The 21025-nt window shown below is 37.8% G+C and overlaps 8 protein-coding genes across 8 annotated transcripts; 5 read left to right on the forward strand and 3 right to left on the reverse strand.

The window, feature by feature from the left end:
* Window positions 1-84: 84 nt before the first annotated feature.
* On the forward strand, window positions 85-2329 carry GCK72_005575 (uncharacterized protein; the record flags this gene model as incomplete). Its single annotated transcript, XM_003116832.2, has 5 exons — window positions 85-411; window positions 463-1440; window positions 1484-1785; window positions 1835-2084; window positions 2132-2329. 5 exons carry the CDS (start codon window positions 85-87, stop codon window positions 2327-2329), a joined length of 2055 nt encoding a protein of 684 aa, XP_003116880.2.
* A 92-nt stretch (window positions 2330-2421) lies between these two features.
* On the reverse strand, window positions 2422-4330 carry GCK72_005576 (uncharacterized protein; the record flags this gene model as incomplete). The annotated part of the gene is made up of 6 exons (XM_053725245.1): window positions 2422-2979; window positions 3027-3102; window positions 3412-3573; window positions 3621-3932; window positions 3989-4132; window positions 4179-4330. The coding sequence occupies 6 exons, from the start codon at window positions 4328-4330 to the stop codon at window positions 2422-2424; spliced, it is 1404 nt and encodes a 467-aa protein (XP_053589439.1).
* A 1276-nt stretch (window positions 4331-5606) lies between these two features.
* GCK72_005577 (uncharacterized protein) lies at window positions 5607-9221 on the forward strand (the record flags this gene model as incomplete). The annotated part of the gene is made up of 9 exons (XM_003117135.2): window positions 5607-5699; window positions 5748-5826; window positions 5879-6003; window positions 6058-6293; window positions 6946-7258; window positions 7306-7574; window positions 8427-8598; window positions 8741-8988; window positions 9035-9221. 9 exons carry the CDS (start codon window positions 5607-5609, stop codon window positions 9219-9221), a joined length of 1722 nt encoding a protein of 573 aa, XP_003117183.2.
* Window positions 9222-9321: 100 nt separating this feature from the next.
* GCK72_005578 (uncharacterized protein) lies at window positions 9322-11065 on the reverse strand (the record flags this gene model as incomplete). The annotated part of the gene is made up of 6 exons (XM_003116814.2): window positions 9322-9598; window positions 9658-9866; window positions 9915-9994; window positions 10039-10198; window positions 10245-10562; window positions 11051-11065. The coding sequence occupies 6 exons, from the start codon at window positions 11063-11065 to the stop codon at window positions 9322-9324; spliced, it is 1059 nt and encodes a 352-aa protein (XP_003116862.2).
* A 2783-nt stretch (window positions 11066-13848) lies between these two features.
* GCK72_005579 (uncharacterized protein) lies at window positions 13849-15836 on the forward strand (the record flags this gene model as incomplete). The annotated part of the gene is made up of 10 exons (XM_003116812.2): window positions 13849-13883; window positions 14081-14150; window positions 14196-14397; window positions 14446-14633; window positions 14682-14822; window positions 14949-15053; window positions 15105-15193; window positions 15243-15348; window positions 15403-15521; window positions 15623-15836. 10 exons carry the CDS (start codon window positions 13849-13851, stop codon window positions 15834-15836), a joined length of 1269 nt encoding a protein of 422 aa, XP_003116860.2.
* Window positions 15837-16663: 827 nt separating this feature from the next.
* GCK72_005580 (uncharacterized protein) lies at window positions 16664-17456 on the forward strand (the record flags this gene model as incomplete). The annotated part of the gene is made up of 4 exons (XM_003116696.2): window positions 16664-16750; window positions 16832-16909; window positions 16958-17044; window positions 17172-17456. 4 exons carry the CDS (start codon window positions 16664-16666, stop codon window positions 17454-17456), a joined length of 537 nt encoding a protein of 178 aa, XP_003116744.2.
* Window positions 17457-17957: 501 nt separating this feature from the next.
* GCK72_005581 (uncharacterized protein) lies at window positions 17958-19906 on the reverse strand (the record flags this gene model as incomplete). Its single annotated transcript, XM_003117083.2, has 6 exons — window positions 17958-18077; window positions 18134-18232; window positions 18291-18553; window positions 18751-18970; window positions 19052-19454; window positions 19776-19906. 6 exons carry the CDS (start codon window positions 19904-19906, stop codon window positions 17958-17960), a joined length of 1236 nt encoding a protein of 411 aa, XP_003117131.2.
* Window positions 19203-19910, forward strand: GCK72_005582 (uncharacterized protein; the record flags this gene model as incomplete). The annotated part of the gene is made up of 2 exons (XM_053725246.1): window positions 19203-19275; window positions 19783-19910. 2 exons carry the CDS (start codon window positions 19203-19205, stop codon window positions 19908-19910), a joined length of 201 nt encoding a protein of 66 aa, XP_053589440.1.
* Window positions 19911-21025: the final 1115 nt, after the last annotated feature.

Genomic DNA, 21025 nt, shown 5'->3' on the forward strand with positions numbered 1-21025 from the left:
TATCATTTTTTGAACGGCCACGTACGTACGATTTTTCTCTTTCTCCAAATTTTACAAAAGAAGCATCTTTCTTATTTTCAGAAGATGTCGAAGGCGCCAACTGAGCTTGAACCATGGCCAGCTTTCATTGAGGAAAGAATTAAGCTTTGGGACAAGTTAAAACTCGAATATGACGCGGAAATCGCAGCTAAAGTGTCGGAGCCGATTGAGATTACACTGCCGGACGGAAAAGTTCATGACGGCAAATCCTGGCGTACTACTCCTTTCGAGATTGCTGAGAAAATCTCCAAGGGGCTTGCTGAGGCTGCCGTTATTTCTAAGGTCAATGGAGTTGTTTGGGATTTGGACCGTCCTTTCGAAGGAAACGCAACTTTGGAACTTTTGAAGTTTGAGGATGATGAGGCCAAGCAGGTAATAATTCAGAGAATATTATACTTGGTACGAAAGATGTATTTTTTACAGGTCTTCTGGCATTCTTCTGCCCATGTTCTCGGAGAAGCCATGGAGCGATATTGTGGAGGACATCTTTGTTATGGACCACCGATTGAGGAAGGTTTCTACTATGACATGTGGCACGAGAATCGTACAATCAGCCCGGAAGACTTTCCGAAAATTGACCAGATCGTGAAAGCTGCAGTGAAAGATAAGCAGAAGTTTGAACGTCTTGAAATGACAAAGGAAAATCTCTTGGAGATGTTCAAGTATAACGAGTTCAAGGTTCGTATTATCAAAGAAAAAATCAACACCCCCAAAACCACTGTCTACCGATGTGGACCACTCATCGATTTGTGCCGTGGCCCACATGTTCGTCACACCGGAAAAGTGAAGGCAATGGCTATCACGAAAAACTCATCGTCTTATTGGGAGGGTAAAGCTGATGCTGAATCATTGCAACGCCTTTATGGAATTTCTTTCCCGGATTCCAAACAACTGAAAGAATGGCAAAAATTGCAAGAAGAAGCAGCGAAAAGAGATCATCGTAAACTCGGAAAAGAACAAGACTTGTTCTTCTTCCACCCGCTTTCACCTGGATCCGCTTTCTGGTATCCAAAGGGAGCTCATATCTACAACAAATTGGTTGATTTCATCAGAAAACAATACAGAAGACGTGGATTCACTGAAGTCATCACCCCGAATATGTACAACAAGAAATTGTGGGAGACTTCGGGACATTGGCAGCATTATTCAGAAGATATGTTCAAAATTGAAGTAGAGAAAGAAGAGTTTGGATTAAAACCAATGAACTGTCCTGGACATTGTCTTATGTTCGGTCATATGCCACACACATACAACGAGCTTCCATTCCGTTTCGCCGATTTCGGTGTCTTGCATAGAAATGAGATGTCTGGTGCCCTCACCGGACTCACACGTGTTCGTCGTTTCCAACAAGACGACGCTCACATTTTCTGCCGTAAGGATCAAATTGCCGAAGAAATCAAGGTTCGTTTTAACTGATCGAAAAATGTTAATTATTTTGTTCCAGCAATGCCTCGACTTCCTCGAGTACGCGTATGAGAAAGTATTCGGTTTCACTTTCAAATTGAACTTGTCCACAAGACCAGAAGGTTTCCTTGGAGAAATTGAGACATGGAACCAAGCCGAAGCCGATCTCACTGAAGCGCTGAATGCTACTGGAAGAAAGTGGGCTCTCAATCCAGGAGATGGAGCTTTCTACGGACCAAAAATCGACATTACTATCCAAGATGCATTGAAGAGAAATTTCCAATGCGCTACCATTCAACTTGACTTCCAGCTTCCAAACCAATTTGACCTGTCGTATTTTGAGTGAGTTATAATTTGATTATTATTCAAACAAAAAAACTATAATTTACAGTGAGAAAGGAGAAAAGCAACGGCCAGTTATGATTCATCGGGCTGTTCTCGGATCCGTTGAAAGAATGACCGCAATTCTTACTGAAAGCTATGGAGGAAAATGGCCGTTCTGGCTTTCACCAAGACAGTGTAAAATCATCACTGTTCACGAGTCTGTCAGGGATTATGCTAGTGATGTCAAGAAGAAGATCTTCGAAGCTGGATTTGAAGTTGAATACGATGCCACCTGTGGGGATACCATGAACAAGCAGGTAAGTAAGGCATTTTCGATTCAGTTACTAAAATTAAACGTTTCAAGGTACGAAACTCGCAACTGGCTCAATTCAATTTCATTCTCGTAATCGGAGCTAAAGAAAAAGAGAACGGAACCGTAAATGTTCGTACAAGAGACAATGCTGTCCGTGGAGAAGTTCCACTAGAGAAATTGCTCTCAAAGTTCAGAAGATTCGCCGACGAACATGTGGCTGACACCGAGAAGGCTGAAGAGTGGGAGTAAATAACTCTTTTTTGTTGCTAATGTTATATTAATCATAGTATTTATTCGTTTCCCACGTCGCCTACTGCATTCTATTCCTTTTTCTTTGTTTTCTATTTTCTCCCGTTACCACCAAAATCCGCTTTATGATTATGTTTTTCCCTTTCATGAAAATAAAATATAGTTAAAATACAAACCGTGTTCAGGCACTGTTTAGAAACCCCATCAAATCCACCAATTGCGTAAATATCTTCTCCGATTGCAGCCACACCTACACTAGATCGTCGAGTGCTCATCGATGGAAGTGGAAACCAGTTTCCAGTGTGAGGATCGTAATACTCGGAACTTGCAAGTCCCGTGGTACCATCGAATCCTCCAACAGCATAAAGTAGTTTTTGGCACGTAGTTATCCCATGTGTCGATCTTCGCGCATTCATCTGATTTGCAGATCTCCAAGTATCAGTCCGTGGATCATAGAAATCAACCGATTTCACTCTTTGTGCTCCATTGAAACCACCAGTTGTGTAGACGTAGCCATTGCACATACTGACCCCACTTCGACATCTTCTTTGTGGGAGAGAAGCACACGAACTCCAAAGTTGACTGTCTGGATCGAAGAGGTCTACGTTTGTTATCGCTTTCGGGGCCTGTCCACCAACCACCATTATGTGCTACAAATCGATGTTCAGTTCATTTCAGCCGTCTAACTAGATGATACCTGTGACTCTGGCATTGGCTCTCGAGCAATAAACCATTTTCTATTCACTTCCTCTCGTGGATTCCTATCTTCCGAGCTGAAATTTCTCTCAGTTACAGAAAATGTACAGATTTAAATAAAACACCTCAAATAAGACATATCAGATTGTCTTTCCTTTGTCACTTTCAGTTGATGAATCCCTTCAATTATCACATTCAAACATGCTACATCTCGTTTTATCTGAAAGAAAGAGGCATCGATGGAAATTGATAATGTCTCACAGTGTCATCATTTCTGCACTTTTCAAGCAGATAATCATCCCCGAGAAGCGGCAATCGAACATTTGACATCAATCTGAAAAAAAAAACTTTTGAAAATGAAATGAAATTAAAACCTCAAAACTCACTCTCCCAAATGGACTTTTCGATTCTGTTCGTCGTGATTAACCCAGTTGAGAACTGCTTGCATTACCGGTTTCTCACTTGGTACAGTAATCCGATCGTCTTGTATCAAATCACAAAATGCTTCTTTGTCCAGATTCAACAACTCTTCATTATCAATTATCTCTCTAAAATAATTTTAATTACTTTTTGAACTTTTTTGTCGATTTCCTACACAAAATGCTGCCTCGTATACAATTGAGCAGCATGTGCCAACTGATGACAAGCATGAGCTCGAGCGAATTCAGCCATTCCAACACAATTTGTCATATCGAGTAGCTCCAACATGAATCTGGCACAAGCATCTCGAACACAAGTGAGCTGAAGAAGACTAGCTGTTGTCAGTATCGTCTGAACATTTTGTTCGTCTATTCTCATTCTTCCAGTGTACATGTAATCGATTAATTGAGATAGAACTTCCACGTCAACTTCTTTAATTGGGACAATACGTTGATGGGATTCTCGAAGACCTCCGGTGAACATTGCTCTGGAATTCAGAAGATTGAGAGATATTCTCGAGAGTTAAAAAAAAATTTTTCTTACCTGAAATAAGAGCTTGATGCTGAAAGAATAACTCTGTGTGCATGAATATGTTGTGGACCATTCGATTCATCAATTATTCCATCTTCCGAAGATGTTCCTTGAATCTGATATGCTTCAAGAATTACATCGCATAGCTCTTGTTGACTGAAACTTGATATGTTTCTCAAATGATTCTTCCCCCAAAACCAACCATCGCATTGCATTCAAATTTTGATAAAAGTCGCTGAGCATTGTTGGGTTTGTATAGATTGATGTTTTGTTAAAACTTGGAGATCGAGACGATCCATGGAGAAGACCAACTCCGAGGGTATCGGATTCGACATTATATATATTGGGGAGCATTGTTTTCTGCCAAAAAGAAATGGATGAACTTTGAGAGAAAAGAAGAATGAAGAAAAGAGCAGGAAGGTCCGTTAAAGTACGAGAGAGCAATGGAGCAGTAAGACGCAGACATTGAGAGACTCGACAGACGGAGTAGGGAGCAAACCATCTGTTCTCTTTTCTTTTGGTAAGCGCTTTCCACGGTGAAGCAATTAATGTGATTGTAGTTTCTACCGCCTTCTCAATATTACGTTTCTTCCAACTTTAGATTCGATACATTTCATCTATTCAAATGTTGTAGCTTCGGATACCGTAACCCCTTTTCAGACATACCGTAAATACTGTATTATAACGGCACCTGTAATATAACGGCACCTGTATTATAACGGCACCCCATCAATACTCAGAATTCATGAATATCAATATACCGGTGTTTTTTCTTGTTTCTGGTTAGAAGGAGCGTGATTGATAACGTCTTGATCAGCCGATAGAACTCCCAAAAAAAGTTTTTCTGGTAAATTTTAATAAGTTTTTAAAACCTCAAAATTTCTCTGGGAGGCAGTTGAAAAATATAACGGCATGCCGTTATAATACAGTATTTACGGTATTTCCTTAATGACTCTTTATACTCATAAATACAGCTTAATTTCCATATTTATCTCCCAAGTTACTTCTAATACCAATCTCAATGTTTTGGGAAGAATCGTATGAATAGAACGTTTACAGTATTGCGAGATACTGTAGCATGTGAATTATTTATGTTCAAACTTTTCTAATAAGAACACCGTTGATCATTTTTCTTTTTTTAAAGAAGAAACACAATTAAGTTAAGCATATCCATTCCTACTCCAACTTGTACTCAAATCAATTAATTCGTTCACTAGCTCCGACAACTTTGGTTATTTTCTTGGATACTACACTATTTTTTTAAACGAGACAGTTCATTGCATTCATAATTGATTTATATAGAAACTTTATAGTTTTGGTTAACATATAGTTGTCTAACTCTCTGTTTGCTCTCTTCCTGCTTTCTCTATTTGTTTCCGAATCGTACTTTTTCTCTCTCGGTTCAAATTCCTTTCTACGCGCATTAGATGCATTGTCTGCAAACACCGATGGATAAACTCTGCGTACATTTCGCAACGCATTTGATTTTGATTCCACATACCAATTTAATGACTCAAAAACAACTTTTTCAGAAACTTGGAAAAAATTAAAGAATTATCTTGCACCATCTTCTAGTTTTCACCTCTGTCATTCCAGATTATCAATAAGTTTTCAATTTATAGGTAATAAGATGGACTACGACGTAATCGCCAATCAGCCTGTGGTGATTGATAATGGATCCGGAGTCATCAAAGCCGGATTTGCTGGAGAACAACAGCCGAAGGTAATAATTGTTTTTATAGACTGAAGATTTTATTTCCTTGCTTTCTAGGTTCGATTTGCCAACTTTGTCGGACGACCAAAATACCACAGAGTGATGGCTGGGGGGCTTGAAGGCGACATCTTCATAGGTAAATTATTTAACCTAAAATAATGGAAAAGAAAAATGCTATTGTCTTCAAGGTCCAAAAGCTGAGTCCAACCGTGGATTGTTTTCCATCGAGTATCCGATGGAACACGGAATCGTGAACAACTGGAGCGACATGGAGAAGATTTGGGAATACATTTTTGGTCCAGAACAGTTGCAGGTATAGCCAGCGGAAACTGGATGGAAGTAAAATGAAGAGATTCTTGTTTTCCAGATTTTCCCTGAAGAACATCCAGTTCTGCTGACTGATGCCCCACTGAATCCACTGAAAAATCGTGAAAAGTCAGCCGAAATCTTCTTCGAAACATTCAATGTTCCTGCACTGTATATTCAAATGCAAGCAGTTCTTTCGCTTTATGCCACTGGAAGAACGACAGGAGTTGTTTTGGACTCTGGAGATGGAGTCACACATGCTGTCCCAATCGTTAAGGGTTTTGCGATGAAGCATGCGTAAGTTAAATATTTCCAAAAATTGTTATTATTTTCAGACTTGTCAAAAATCGGGCCGGGCCGGGCCGGGCCGAGATTTTTCCTGATTTCGGCCCGGTCGGGCCGGACCGGGCCGGGCCGGGCCGAGATTTTTCTTGACCGGGCCGGGCCGGGCCGAAATTTCTCTTGGCCCGGTCTGCCCGGATTCAAAAATGGGAACCCGTTTTTACCAAATTTTATTTGAAATTTTTAGAAAAAATAGAGTAAAAATGCTTAATGGTGCGTCCAAAGTTGCTGCAAAACAGCAAAAACGACAAATCTGCGGTGTCCAAAGTTGATTTGTAGATTTGCAGGTTTGCAGTTATGCGTTATTGCTCATCCTTAATTTTTCAACTGCGAAACCTGCAAAACCTACAAACCTACAAATCAACTTTGGACGCCGCAGATTTGTCGTTGTAGCAACTTTGGACACACCATAAATTATCATACATATTCACATTTTTCAGAAAATTTCAAAAAATTCCAAAAAAAATTCAAAAACTCAAAATGTTTCAAAACGAGCGGGCCGGGCCGGGCCGAGATTTTTCTTGACCGGGCCGGGCCGGGCCGAGATTTTTCCTGGTCTCGGCCCGGCCCGGCCCGTGACAAGTCTGATTATTTTGGATTGTTTCAGCATTCAACGAATGGACTTGGCTGGTCGTGATGTAACGGAATATCTCCGTGTTCTTCTTCGCCGTGAAGGCTACGAATTCCACCGTAGTAACGAATTTGAAATTGTCAGAGAAATCAAAGAAAATTCATGTTACTTGGCATCCGATCCGACTAAAGTTGAAAGTAATGCTGTGAAGCAAGTGTATTCTCTTCCAGACACAACTAAAATCGAGCTCTCAAACTCGCGTTTCCGTGCTCCAGAAGTGCTTTTCAAGCCTGATTTGATTGGAACTGAATGGCCTGGAATGGCGCACCTTGTCAATCAATCCATTATGGTAGGAGCTGAAATAACATGTTCATTTTTGAAAATATATTTTTACAGAAATGCGACATTGATCTCCGGCAAACGCTTTATAGTAACATAGTTTTGAGTGGAGGAACAACATTGTTCAAGGGATTCGGAGATCGCTTGTTAGGGGAAGTCCGTAAAATTGCTCCTTCCGATGGCAAGATCAGAATTTCGGCATCACAAGAACGCCTGTCTCTCACATGGATCGGGGGATCAATCGTTGCAAGTCTTGACACTTTCCGAAAAATGTGGCTCGGAAAGAAAGAATATGACGATGTTGGAGCATCAGCCATGCACAAGAGGTTCTTTTAATTCTCATCTCATCTTTGTCTGTGTGAATAGTACCCATGTCTTACATTTAATTGAGCTTCCTTTCCCTTTTTGCTCCAGTAATTTATTTTTTCTTTTACATCTGATAATTTGTTCTGTTTTGGCGCTGGCTCTTTACGTGTCTTTTTTCGAATAGGCGACCGTCCGTATGTTATATATCCCGATCTTCTGGACATAATTCTCGTTTCAAACCCTTCCCTGTTTTTAGCCCCCATTCGTCCCTATCTGCTTTATGGCTGTGTTTTAATATATCGACTTTATTTATAAATGTTTTCATTTTCAAAGCTGAAAGTAACACACTTCAAAGACTACACCATTCCTCTAGTTTGTGACTTCTGTGAACACAGATTGGCCCTGAAAAGATGAGGGTCGTTTCGGAGTATTGGGTCGACGTGCCGTGTGTGTAATCTAGCTGATTCAAAAATGAAGATAGCAATACGTCAAGATGCTATTTCCCATGATATGTTTTCTTCTCTTACTCCTTTTTTCAAACTGGTTCTTCTCCGTTTTTCACAATTTTGCAAAATTCTTCTTTCTACCGGTCATTACTCCACGACGAAGTGTTGAATCCCATTGAACTTCCGTTTGAATCTCATCATGAAGGTTCAAGTATCATTGATTTCCATTCTATTATTCTCTGTTATTTCTATTGAAGCTGTGTACAGAGTCAGAAAAGTTATCAGAAGGTAAGTGCTCATTTTTTATCTTCTCCGTAAGTTTCTGGCCTAAAAATGAAGAACTTTTGAACTTTTGTTGTATACTTTTAAAAGTCTATTTTGTCTTTTCGGAATGTCATCATATTGAAAAGTTTTTTGAAATTTCAGAGCAGAAACCCGCCGATCCGCAGCTGACGATGATCTGGATATGGCAGCTGCGGAGCTTATTTTCAGAGAGAAAAACGTCTTGAAAACAGGATCAGATCGTATAGAGGGACCACCCAGAAAGCTTCCATTCGGAACGGAACACGCATCAGAAATTGAGAAAACAAAAGAACATGTGAGTGGTCGAAGATCAAGAAAACGACAAAACAAAGTCAAGTCATAAACTAATAAATATTGACTTTTTATGAAGTCAGTGTGGCCAATGTACTTTTCTGAGAACAATTTGAATACTACCTTCAATATTTTATTACTTTCAGATCGGTGCTCCATCAGCTGAACCAACGTTTTCAGAACTTCAAAAAACACATTTAGAAGATATCGAAAAAGAAGAAGGAACATTGAAGAGTAGTATGGTTGGAGAAGGACCTGAGAAACTAGAAGAGAGCGAAGGATTCCTACAAAAAGAGGCTCCCAGAGCTCATTCTTTAGAGAAAAATGTGTTCTCAGGAGGAGTAAATGATGGAGAAACGTCATCAGTCTCCTCTGGTTTCGCAAGTTGGCAAAAGTAATACTCGGTTCGAATTTAAATTGAATAACTGAAATATTTCCAGACCCCTGCAATCACATGGCCGTTTAATTGCGTTCGACTTCAATGTGAATCCAGAATATCCTCAATTTGCTCCAAGAGCACGTGGATTGGTTGGAATTCCAGATGGATGGAATCTCGATAAACAAATAGACGAGGAGTTCAGATCAGGATTCCGAAAAGTTGATTTCAGACGTCGTTTCTTCAACTGATTCTTTCTTTATCTATGTTTTTCCTTCTTCAGGAGGATTCTTAAATTTGATACTCACAATTTCCATAGTACTTTCAATAAATCTTTATTCAGAATTTCTATTATACAAGTTCAGTTTTGATTTCCTCTGGGTGTTTCATGGTTTTCTTTGACAAAATAGAACTGAGAATCGACATTCTTCTCGGTTTCTCATCAGTCTGAATTTCGAATTCATCTGTTTTTTGTTGATTTGATGGAGGCGGTGGGAATAAAATTTCCAATGGAGATGATGCTGATGGTTGCTCTTTTGTTTTCTGCTCAGTCTTTCTTCCGATTCCCAGTTTTGCTTCAAACTTTTTTGCGAGATATGAAACTGCATGCGATCCTTGACGAATTGAACTGAAAATCACAGAAGATCTGAGAAGAATATACGAGAGAAATTACCAAAAACAACTTACATCATGTTTTTATTGGCGTTATTATCAACCGAAGCCGTTTTAGAAGTATTGGAACAAAGGGAAGGAGTTGAAATGTTGCTACGCATTGATAGTGGAAGACAAGTAGAAGAACGATTTGAATTAGTTTTCAGAGAAGAATTCTCAATTTGAGTGCTGTCGACAGTGAAGTCTGCTTCTGATGGAGTTAGATTCATGAATCCATGGGATGACTGAAAGGACTTGATAGATTTTCATAGTTTTAGATTGAAAAACGATACTTTCAAACTGATCACGGAAACTGAGTTAGTGTAATCCAAATGGGAGCGATTGGTGAGTAAAGCATCATCAATGTCTTCATCTGAAAATATGAATTGATATAGACACACTCAAAGAAGACGTTACCTCTGGCAGTATACAGCGATAGATTGTTGACAATGTTTTCATTGAACGACTCTTCTTCAAATATTGCAAAAAGAGTTTGCCTCCAAACTGGAATCTGATGTTTCTTCAGAACGAGATTCACATATCCAAACTTATATTTCAATGTAATAGTGCACGTCTTCTGAACATAAAAAAATTAGTTTCGAGATATGAGAATAATTGGAAACCTCGTCAAGCTGCTGTTTATCCTTTCGATAACACAACGAATCCATTCTCACCGCTTCTGAAACGGCGAACGAATATCCAGTACAATTCGTTTCATAAATCAGCAAAATATCGGTTGGAGTCAAAATGGAGACTCTTTTACGATCTGGTAAACGTTGTTTCACCCCAAAGAATGTGGCTTTTTTGGTGAAGAAAATCGAGAGGAAGTCTCTGAGAAGTGCATTTGAATCATTCCATGCGCTGATATTTGGAAGTGTTTGCACTTTGGTTACACTCTTTGATAGGGGTTCCGTTAGATTAGTGCATAATGAATCAGGAATCTGAAAATATTGAAATGTAATTCTCTTTTTTAATTCAATACTTCTAGTTTTTCTCATTCTCAATTTTCAAAACAATGGTTTTTCTGTTATAAAAATTTCAAGTTTTCCCTTTTTGGCTTCTCTTTAGACAATTCAGGTCTTCTCAATTTCCATATTCAGGTTGAAGATCCGAAATAGGTCACTTTTAATTAATCTAAATTGGAAACAACGCATTGAAGTTTTTACAACTCGGTAGGGTAAATGTTATTGTAGTATGATAGTTGGAAGAGTCATGATTCTTTTTCTGGCTAATTTGAAAGAGAAATGAAAAAGGAACCCATTAGAAAACGACAAAATCATGGAAACCAATGAAAGAACTATTTCAGAGAGAATGAATGACACCTTCTGAATGTTTAGAGAAAAAGCGAGACTCAATGAAAATAAACAATTTCATGCTCTTTTGCTCTCTACTTCTGTTCTCTTCAATCCACTAGTATTTATAAACTCACAATATCATTTGACATTCCTTGATTACTGAATAAATCGTCCGTTCTTTGGTAGACTGATCAATCAAAAAGGTCTATCACCACTGGTCCATTTACACAAAAAATCAATTCGTGGATCACGTCAAAATGATATACCACGTAAACAGTTTTTAAAGCCACGTAGAATAAAGTTGCTGGATAATAAGAATCCCCTTTTCGTTTCCTTTTTGCAAGATTTCGATTCCCGATCGTCGTGCTCCATCTTCATTCGTATTCCACCTGAAACCCAATTTCTGTCATTTTCATCAAAGTGTCTCATTTTTCACGGTGAGTGTTGTGCCCACCCGTTGGAAAAAGGAAAAACTGTGCATATAAATTGTCATGCATTTTTTATTATTGTTTAGTTTCTGTGTTGTGTGTGTATCTACGTGGTGTACGTATGTCCTCAAAAAGAATGATGTTTCTGAAAAAGAAGTAGGAGAACCAGTAGAGACAGGAAACATTCTTCCGATCAGATTATGCAAATTTCAAATACTCAAAGAATAGAAAAGAGGGCGAAGCACTTTATTATCATTCTTCGGTGCCACGTACTCTTGCAAGTAATCAATTTGTGTTTCTTCTGATAACGAACACACCCATTTCCTTCGTTTCGCATCTCATGCTCCGCATAACTCTCCCTCTCTTTTCCATATCGGTCTAGAATAAAATAATTGGAAACACATAACGTATAGGAATCCAAATGCAGCTGTGTGAACATGCACACACTGTTTGCCTTTTTCTCTTTTGTCCTTTTTGAATTTCACCTTTTGATATACTTTTTCCCCCTTTGCCTCTTTTTGTGATTTCTCACTCTGAAAAAGAGAAAAGTGGTGTGAGGCCGTATCGTCTTTTTCTCAATATCAACACCAAATTTTTGAATAGATTTAAAAAACGGCAAACGATGTGGCAGATCGATCCTCTTTTATGGCATCATGCGTTTTCCTTTTTCATGCTATTCAAATAGCTGGAAAACTTTTATTTTGGAAATATTAAATGCACATATGGAGCATTTTTGAAATTCCCCGGAATTGATATCTCAGGGAAATTCGGTTCCTGCCTCAGAACTTCTCGGAAGTTTTGAATTCATTTTTGAACGAACATCACATATTACGATCTAATCACCATTTCTTCTGAATTAACTAGACCCTTTCTCCAAATTAGTGTGTTTCTTTCATCCTTGTTTCTGCGCATGGGTTCCAATTAATTTGAAATTCAGTAAAATTTGTTCAATAGCGTGATCTGAAAAATAGGGTGTCAGCATGAGTTGTTTAATATATAATTTTCCAAATTCAATTGAATTCAGTAGAAATATGCCTAATTTTCGTACGCCTTCAATCATACTCTCTCATTCTCAAAACGATAATCTTCCATCACTTGTCTGAAGATCTTGCAAAAAGTCGTTACATTTTTTCTTTTTTTCTGACATGTACTTCCTTTCTTCTACATAAATAATTTCTAAAGATATTTTCTGTAGGAATGAGCAATACTCGCTATGAGGTTTCTCATCAACTGAATAATCATACTGTAACAAAAAAAAACACTTTTCAAACTATAACTCGCCCAAACAGAATAATTCATGACTATTCTTCCAAGTTATGTTTTTGGATTCGTTGTTGAATAGCTTGGTCTCGAACATCACATTTTATTGATCTGAAAATGGAAAACTTGGAGTTTATGACTTGTGAATAACACTGAAATCGTTGTTAGTCTTCCTTACAGTAACCATAATTTTTCCCCAAAGCTTTCTCAAATTTTAGTCTTCTTTTCTTTCTAACGTGGGGCTTCGTTTGCATTCTCTGATAAGTTAATCCAGATTTCGCGAAGACTCTCATCTATATTTAAAAGTAGCATCGTCAAGAATGTCATGAAGCCTTTTCCAGGGATGAAACCTTGCAATAATCTATAGAAATGTCGCTGATCAGACCAACGACCAAAAATTTTATTCGCATTTTCTCTCCGTGGTTTAAAAAAAAGAAACGGTGTTTCATGTTCAATCGTCATAACCACAAAACGAAAACTTTTTTGTTATGTCGTTGAATCACCTCTTCACACTAAAAGTGTCACAATCTTTTGGAATTAGTTATTCTAATTGGGGAAACGGGGGAAGTCTTCTATTTCTTCTTCTTTCTCTTATTCAAGAGGAAACAACTTTGTTAATGTCTCAAATGTGTGCTCTCTATCTCTCCAGAATAAGTCATTCCTCATTCTTTTTATATTACTTTTTCTTCTAATTTTGCCAATTTGATAATTGAGAGCTCTTCCCTTTTCTTCTTCTTCTTCTCCATTCTCAACTCATTCCATCCTAATTCAGATTGAAGTAACAGAACGTAGTTTGATGGCTTGTTTTACGAGCGACACACACAAATATACGTGCGCACCAACCAACCACACACCTATCAATTCGGATATACACTTTTCTGATTGGAGCTCCAACCACAAACATTCACGCCTTCACTTCCTTTTTCTCTCTTGCATTATGCAGTCTTCTGATTCCTCTAGAATATTTTTCCATTCGTTCTTTCACACATCTTCGCTCTTGAAACATAGTGACAACAGACTGGAACATGTTCTTTACACTTTCTTCATAAACTTCACTCTCCTTTCATTTTTTTAACCAACAGACAAGCTAGAGACTCTGAAAAAACAAAAGCAAGATGTCTCGTGTTTTTCGGTTACTATGCAACCAGTTGTCGTTTTGGGCGGCTCCGGCAGAGTGGAGATTCCTTTGAAATTCTCTCATATTTTTCTTTATATTCACATTTTTGCAGGTCTAATTATTCCGAATGACGGCGAGAAACATCAAACTCTTTTTTGCAAGGTGAGATTTTGAATTGTACAAACTCGAGAAGTTAGACAGTGAGAAAACCGAAACGTTCATTAGAGATGAACCAAGTTTTCAACTTTGGAAGTTGCTTCTTTTTTCCGAAATACAATTAACCAGACAGCGACCTGTCCATTTCATTCCCTAGTAATCAAAGAGATAACTACGAAAATCTTATAAAATTAAAATTTCAGATGGAAGTACTTAATGTTCGCTTGCTGTATCACATATCTATTGGTCATATATGTTCCACTCCCAAACTCGGTAATCTGCAATAATTGTATTCCTTAATAGGATTTCCTTTTTCAGAATGTAAAAAACTGGAAAGAAGGAGAAATCGAATTGAGCAACGATCATGAGAAAGAAGAAACAAAGATAGAGATAGTAGAAACTAATCAAAAGAAAGTTTTCAAATTTAATCCATTTGGAAAAGAGCCATTTGATGTGGAAGAAGTTCTCACTTCGAGTGATATTAAACTAGAGGAACGGATGACTGCAAATGTCAAGCCAGGTATTTCCAGTTTTAATCCTCTTTATTTTCATTTTTGAATTCTTTCAGGAGAAAAACGTGTAATCCTCTCATGGAATGCTGGTCATTCACCAGATAATCTACAAGGATGTCCTGATTGGAATTGTGAATTCACTCAGATCCGTTCGAGAGCACCCGATGCATCTGCAGTTTTAATTGCTCATAATGATCCAGAATTCAAGCCAACACCAGATCAATATGTAGTTTATTTTAGTCAGGTAAGTTAATTCAGCAATACTAACACAAGTTGAATAAAATTCTTTTAGGAATCACCTGCAAATTCTGGAATCCAGTTACCGACCCCTGATTTCATTAACATGACTTTGGGTTTTCGACATGATACTCCAGCTGGATCTCCCTATGGGTATACAGTCAAACTGGGACCAAATTCAAGGCAAAAAGGGCAGGTGAGTATAGAGGGTTTTGGAAACGTGTAAGATAACTTGGTTATTTTGAATGGAAAAGTGTTAACTAATGCAAGATTTTGGATACATCTCGTTTTGAATGTTTTTCAATTCCACTTCTTCTTTCAGGTAGTCGATGAAAACATAGTTAAAGGCAAATCAAAAGGAGGTGCTTGGTTTGTGAGTCATTGTCAGACAAACAGCAAAAGAGAGGACTTTGTTCGGAAACTACAGGTTACTTCCTCCACACATTATTTCTTCAGTTTCTCATATCAATATTTTCAGAAACATATTCAAATAGATGTTTATGGAGGATGTGGTCCGATGAAATGTCCAAGAGGAAACAAAAAGTGCGATACGATGTTGGATACTGAGTGAGTATCGGTTCGGAAACTATCAGTTTCATCGTCGTTCTATTTTCAGTTATCACTTCTATGTAACATTTGAAAACTCTATTTGTCAAGACTACGTTACTGAAAAATTGTGGAAATCGGGTTATCAAAATACTATTATTCCATTGGTTCTGAAGGTACCTTGTTTATTTTTTTTTGGAACTTCCTGATGGTAATTCTTATAACTTCAGAGAAAAATCGTTGAACCATTCGTCCCTCCATACAGTTTTATAGCTATTGATGATTTCAAAAGTGTCAAAGAAATGGGAGATTATTTGAATTATTTGATGAAGAATAATACAGCATATATGTAAGTTTTGCTCAATTATTTCGGTTCAGTTGAAATTTGTTTTCTTAATAGAACTAGTATATTTCTTCTACCTCTCAACCCATTAATCCTATAATTTGTAGGGAATATTTCGATTGGAGACGCGACTATAAAGTTGTATTTCTGGATGGATCTCATCATGATGTACTTGAAAGACCATGGGGCTTCTGCCAAGTTTGTCGAATGGCATGGACAGATCCACGTCAGAGAGTTATGATTCCCAATTGGGATGTCTATTGGAGACAGACTTGTGAAAAGGATGGAGAACTCGTAGATTCTATTCCTGAAGTGGATTGATGATCCCTTTATAGTTTTTAGTTTTAACAAAACCAATTTCTTATTTATTAGCTTTTAGAGTAGTACGGGTGTGAAGATTTTCATTTTATTTTTTATTTCTCATATTTATTGTTATTCATTTCTATTTATTTAGCTGGTTTTCTTGTCTTGGTTTCATCCATATGGGTACACTTTTCATTGTGATTTGAATGAAAGATTTGGTATATCTCCTTCTTTTTTCTATTCTTTTTCTCAATTTCCGTTCAGGATAATCCCACAGTCAAGTGACCTCCTTGTCCGTTCTGTTCCACTTCAAATTCAAATGTTTGACAATTCGTTTTCCCTCACTTTTGCACGCCTTCTCTTTCATTGTGCTCGAGTGAGTCTCGCAGTGCCTATGTTACCACAACAACACAACTCTCTTCGTCTCTTTCTCAACATCCGGAGACCTGAATTCCCTTATTTCCCTTCGGCGTATCCCTTCTTATACCTATACGTAAATGGACTAAATCCGCTTTGAGTGCTTACGTAAAACGTGTTGCAAGCATTCGAGAATCCTCTTTTTCGACTCGAAAACCTCTTATTTTTGAATTTCAAAAACACGAATCATATGGTAAACATCTTCTTTCCCATATTCTTCTTCTTTCTTCTTCTTTTTGTTGAGACATGTTTATGTACGACGAGAGCCAGAAGATGCAAATACATTTGTAATTGTCCACACATTGACCATCCCCCTATTTGATAGTCGTCGTTTCTCGTCACGGAATGAAAGGAAAGATCGCAAATAAAAAATCAGAGTTTTCGTATTTTTGCAGTTATCACTTTTACATGATGTGATTGATATCAAGATGGACAAGAAGCAGAAGAAAAATATAAAGAAATCAAATGTTCCACACAGCTTTTATTTCTATCTCGTTCTGAGATTCTTGGCAGCGGTGAGTTTCTTTTTGATGTTTCATTAATTCCAGATAGAATAGGATTCAAGGGAAATGACTGGAAACCTTTTTTGTTTTCAGATTTGCTGCATCATTGTAATCTTTGTGATAGGCCTCAGTCAGTACTGGACAAATAAAGTATCTGCAGTTTTTGGATTGGTCAGTTTCAATCTTTTCATCTACATCTATTTCAAGATTCCTGTTCAGCTTTTCGTCATAGTTTGTCTATTGTTCTCAGCATCAGCTGTTTCTATATTATTCATCTGGGATGTCAACACTACAACTGTTGTCAAGGTAGTTTCTGAAAGCCTAATTTCATTGAATTCAAAATATGATTATTGAGCACAGCATTCTAGTTCATAATTAATAATAGAAATTGATTAACTGCCCTCTCATCTCTATCTAAACTCTAAATTTCCAGAAGTGTCTCTTCTCGTTTGTCTACACTCTCTCCATCCTCGTAGCTGCCGTTATGTTTCTGATTGCCAACGATGGTTGTGATTCTCGAATAATCTCTCAATATGGTTGCTACCAATCCGTCTCCACAGGAACTTTCCAAGTTGCCTCCGCATTTTGCTTCCTAATTTTCATATTTGGCCTTCTGGATTTGGGTCTCAATGGATTCTACTACTATCGAAATTCAAAACGTACTCCAATTTATGACATTCCGCCGCCCTCAGTTGCCGTCGTTGAAACGGAAAAGTAGGTCGAAATTAACATAAAACACTGGATTTTGGAGGGAAAAGCGGGAAAAGTGTATTTTCCATTTCAGAACAATTCATGACATTTATATGGAGTATCAACGAAAAGGACAAACAACTTCTGTTTGAATTCTCAAGTCTTCTTCTCACTTTCTCTCTTCAATCGCTCATCATTATTAACGTGGCTAATACCGTGTCTTTCATTCTCATAAAACTGCCAAAATAAAGCTTAATTATTTATAATATTTATTTTATTTGTTTTTTGTTTCTTTATTTAATTAATTAATACACTCAATCAATACACCAAACAGTATTAAAACATCGGTTTTTATTAGAAAACAAATTGAAAAAAGAAGTTATTGCACAGAAATGATTTGGAGGAAAACGAGACAATCGAAAGACTTTGATGGGAATTAAAACATCTAGCGAAGAAAGACGATAAGGGGAAAAGTGTTCTATCCGTATTATTTTTGAATGAAAGATAAAGAGAGTGGGAGGAATGAGAATCACGGACGTAATGAAGTGACAACTGATGCTCTTTGAGCCAAAACTGATTTGAAATGAGCGATTTCTGCTTTCAGATTCTCGATTTGTGAACGCAATTCTTCGTTTTCACCTTCCAAAAGCTGAAATTTATGAATTAGAATTTGTGAAAATGTCGTTTTGAACAGTGTTAACCTACCTGAACACGTCTAGACCTATATTCAAAAACTGCTCTTCGATTAGCTCGACATCTCTTAGCGGCTTCATTATTTCTTCGGCGTCGATCCGCGTATTGGGGCTGAAATTCAAGCTTTTTATATTATGAGCAAAAAGTCCGAATCACAGATGAAACTCACAGATTTATTCGAGTAATTCGAGTGATCTTCGGATGAATGCGATGGAGAAAACGATGCAGACGAGGAAACACTTTCACAGTCTGACTTGTTTCCAGTATGTCTTGGAGGGGAGTTCAGACCAGAAATGTGTTCAGTACGGCTTTGGGGTACTGTAGGTGATGGTCTTCTTTGAGAGAGAAGAGCCGATAGGAGTGATGGTCCTTGTTGTTGAGCAGGTTGATTCACTTGTTGGATTACAGATGCAGAAGAAGCTGGTTGTCCAACTGAAAATTAATCAATTTAAAAACTGGAATCATGATTTGCCGGCTGGTACATACTTAGCTTCAATCAACTAATTTGGATGTTTATAACATAACTTCTTGATAGAAGGAGGAAATATAGTTTGAAAATAACATTTTTGGAAATTGGAATATTTTTTATTTTTCATATTTTTTCTATTTGAAAATTACAAAAAACCTACTCTGTTGAATAACATTAGTTCCTGGTTGCAGCTGAGGTTGAGGTAATTTAATATCAGTCGATGAATCGGGACTTCTCCTTTCCACTTTCATTATAACACTACTTGTTGGAAAACTTTGTTGAACACCTTCTGAAGGACGAAATGGATGAAAAGCAGATGAGGAAGACGATGAAAATAGAGAAGATGTTGAGGTCGAAGCGGGTTGAGTGCTCGAATAAACCTGCAAAATGGGATCGTTCGAACATCTGGCTTTCTAGGTCACGGATTTCATCTGTCAACGAATTCATTAGAATAGACTCACTGGTGACTGAATTGTTGTTGGTTGCAACTGGCACAATTGAATCATTGATGGGAAATGAGGAGCTGTTTGAAGAAGTGGAACAGATAGCATTGAACTTGCTTGTAGTGGAGCAACAGGTCCAGATGGAAACAAATTTTTTGCAACATTCGGAATGATTAATGCTGTTGGAGGTTCTATTGCAGTTGGTTGGGGAGTTGCAGCAGCTGTTGTTATTACAGAAGATGGTCTATTTTCTAATTGAGACTTTAATCTCTCATTTTCAGCCGACAGCTGCATTATCTTCTCTTCCATTGCTTGATCATTCAGTCTTCGTTTTTCTCGACTTCTTCGCGATGCATCATTATTCCTCCGTCGCCTTTCCCAATAATGTTCATCTTTTATTACACTTTCATTTACGGAATTTCTGGAAAATAAATTATGAAGAAATGAATTAGAAAAGATTTTAAATTATTCTTATATTTTAGGCTTCAACTTCTTTTTGACAAGGAAGAATCTAGAAACAATTGGTTATCGGATTACTGTACTTTCAAAACAATTCACACCTTCACAGCAATCCAATTGTTTTGACAAAAATGTTATAATACCAGTTTAAAAACTTCCTGTTCTCTATAACTTTCAAATGAACAATTATTCATAAAAATAACTGGTTCAAAACATTTTGACTCTAGACATTGCCTCTCAAGTCCTAATTCTGTAGACATCTTGAATTCGATAAAATGTTTACCTTCTAGATTCCGGAGGAGATCCTTCTGAAAAGTTCGACGAATCTGACGAGCTCGATGAGAACTCGGCAGAAGCCGAACAAACCACCGAAAGTCTGGAGGACGGTGACAGTGACACCGAGTCGACGTCCATCTGAAAATGAAGTGTTTGTTGTTTGTTTAAACTAGACTATGTAGGGTAATGATGCAAGAAATGAGGTCAGAAGAAATGATGATGAAGTGTAAAAAAGTGAGAGCTATATGCAGGTGTGTATTTGTGTTCATATAGGTGTAGTAGAGTGCAGTTAGCAACAATTAAGCGGTTCTGTCCCCCTCTGGGCGCCTCCTCAGTTGACCTATTTGCGCCCCCCTAACAAACCAGTTAGCCATAGCCATTCCGTCTACACACGCGGTCACTTTCGGACAATGCTGGTATCCTTTCTCTCTTTTTCACTCTCTACAAAATGAACGAGTCGAAGAGAGAACAGGATATCCCATCCGGAGAGAGACTTCTCTCCGTTCCCTTTCTTCCAACACTCTTCTAATCATTTTTCATCGTTCGCCCCCCGACGACTTCTTCCAATTCTCACCGTCGATGATGCCGGCTTTTCTAATCGTTTTCACTTTCCTTTCCCTTTCAATGCTTAGCTTTCGCTGCTTTCGGGTCACGGATGTATATGTCTCTGTGTGTATTCGTAAGTGAATGTGTGGCCATTGGGAATAAATTCATCAGGTCACTAGTACAAAAGGGTAGGCGAACTTTGCGAAATGAATCAAAAAGAAGAAGAAAGCTACAAGAAAAGAAAGTGAAAAATGGGAGTGGATAAGGAAGAAGAAAATTGGGGGAAAGATAACAACGGGAAAGTGAAATGAAAGTAACAGAAAACGATCAAGAATTATGATATTCTTGGGGGATGCGGGAGTCGTAATTCTTGAGTTGAAACCTGACCATTTTCAGATTTATCGAGGGGTGGACTCTATTCGTGATCATTGTTCCCAAAGTCAGAATTTCATCTAATTTGGAGATTCGTTACAATGTAATCTAGTGTCAGGAATTTTTAAGCCAGAATCTAGTTTCTAGACAGTATTTTTTTCACAGTTTCGAGTTTTCCGAAAGAAAACTGGTTGACCAAGATCAAGACAACATGATTCAAAGCACTTTGTTAGAGCCTTTAATTTCTGAACTTTAGAGAAAAATTTCAACAAAAAAGAGGACGTTCTATATCAGCCTTATCCCTTGTATCAAACCAAAAATTTAACGCAGTTTATTTCA

This window comes from Caenorhabditis remanei, chromosome II, assembly GCF_010183535.1.
Source record: "Caenorhabditis remanei strain PX506 chromosome II, whole genome shotgun sequence".
Classification (NCBI taxonomy): Eukaryota; Metazoa; Nematoda; class Chromadorea; order Rhabditida; family Rhabditidae; genus Caenorhabditis; species Caenorhabditis remanei.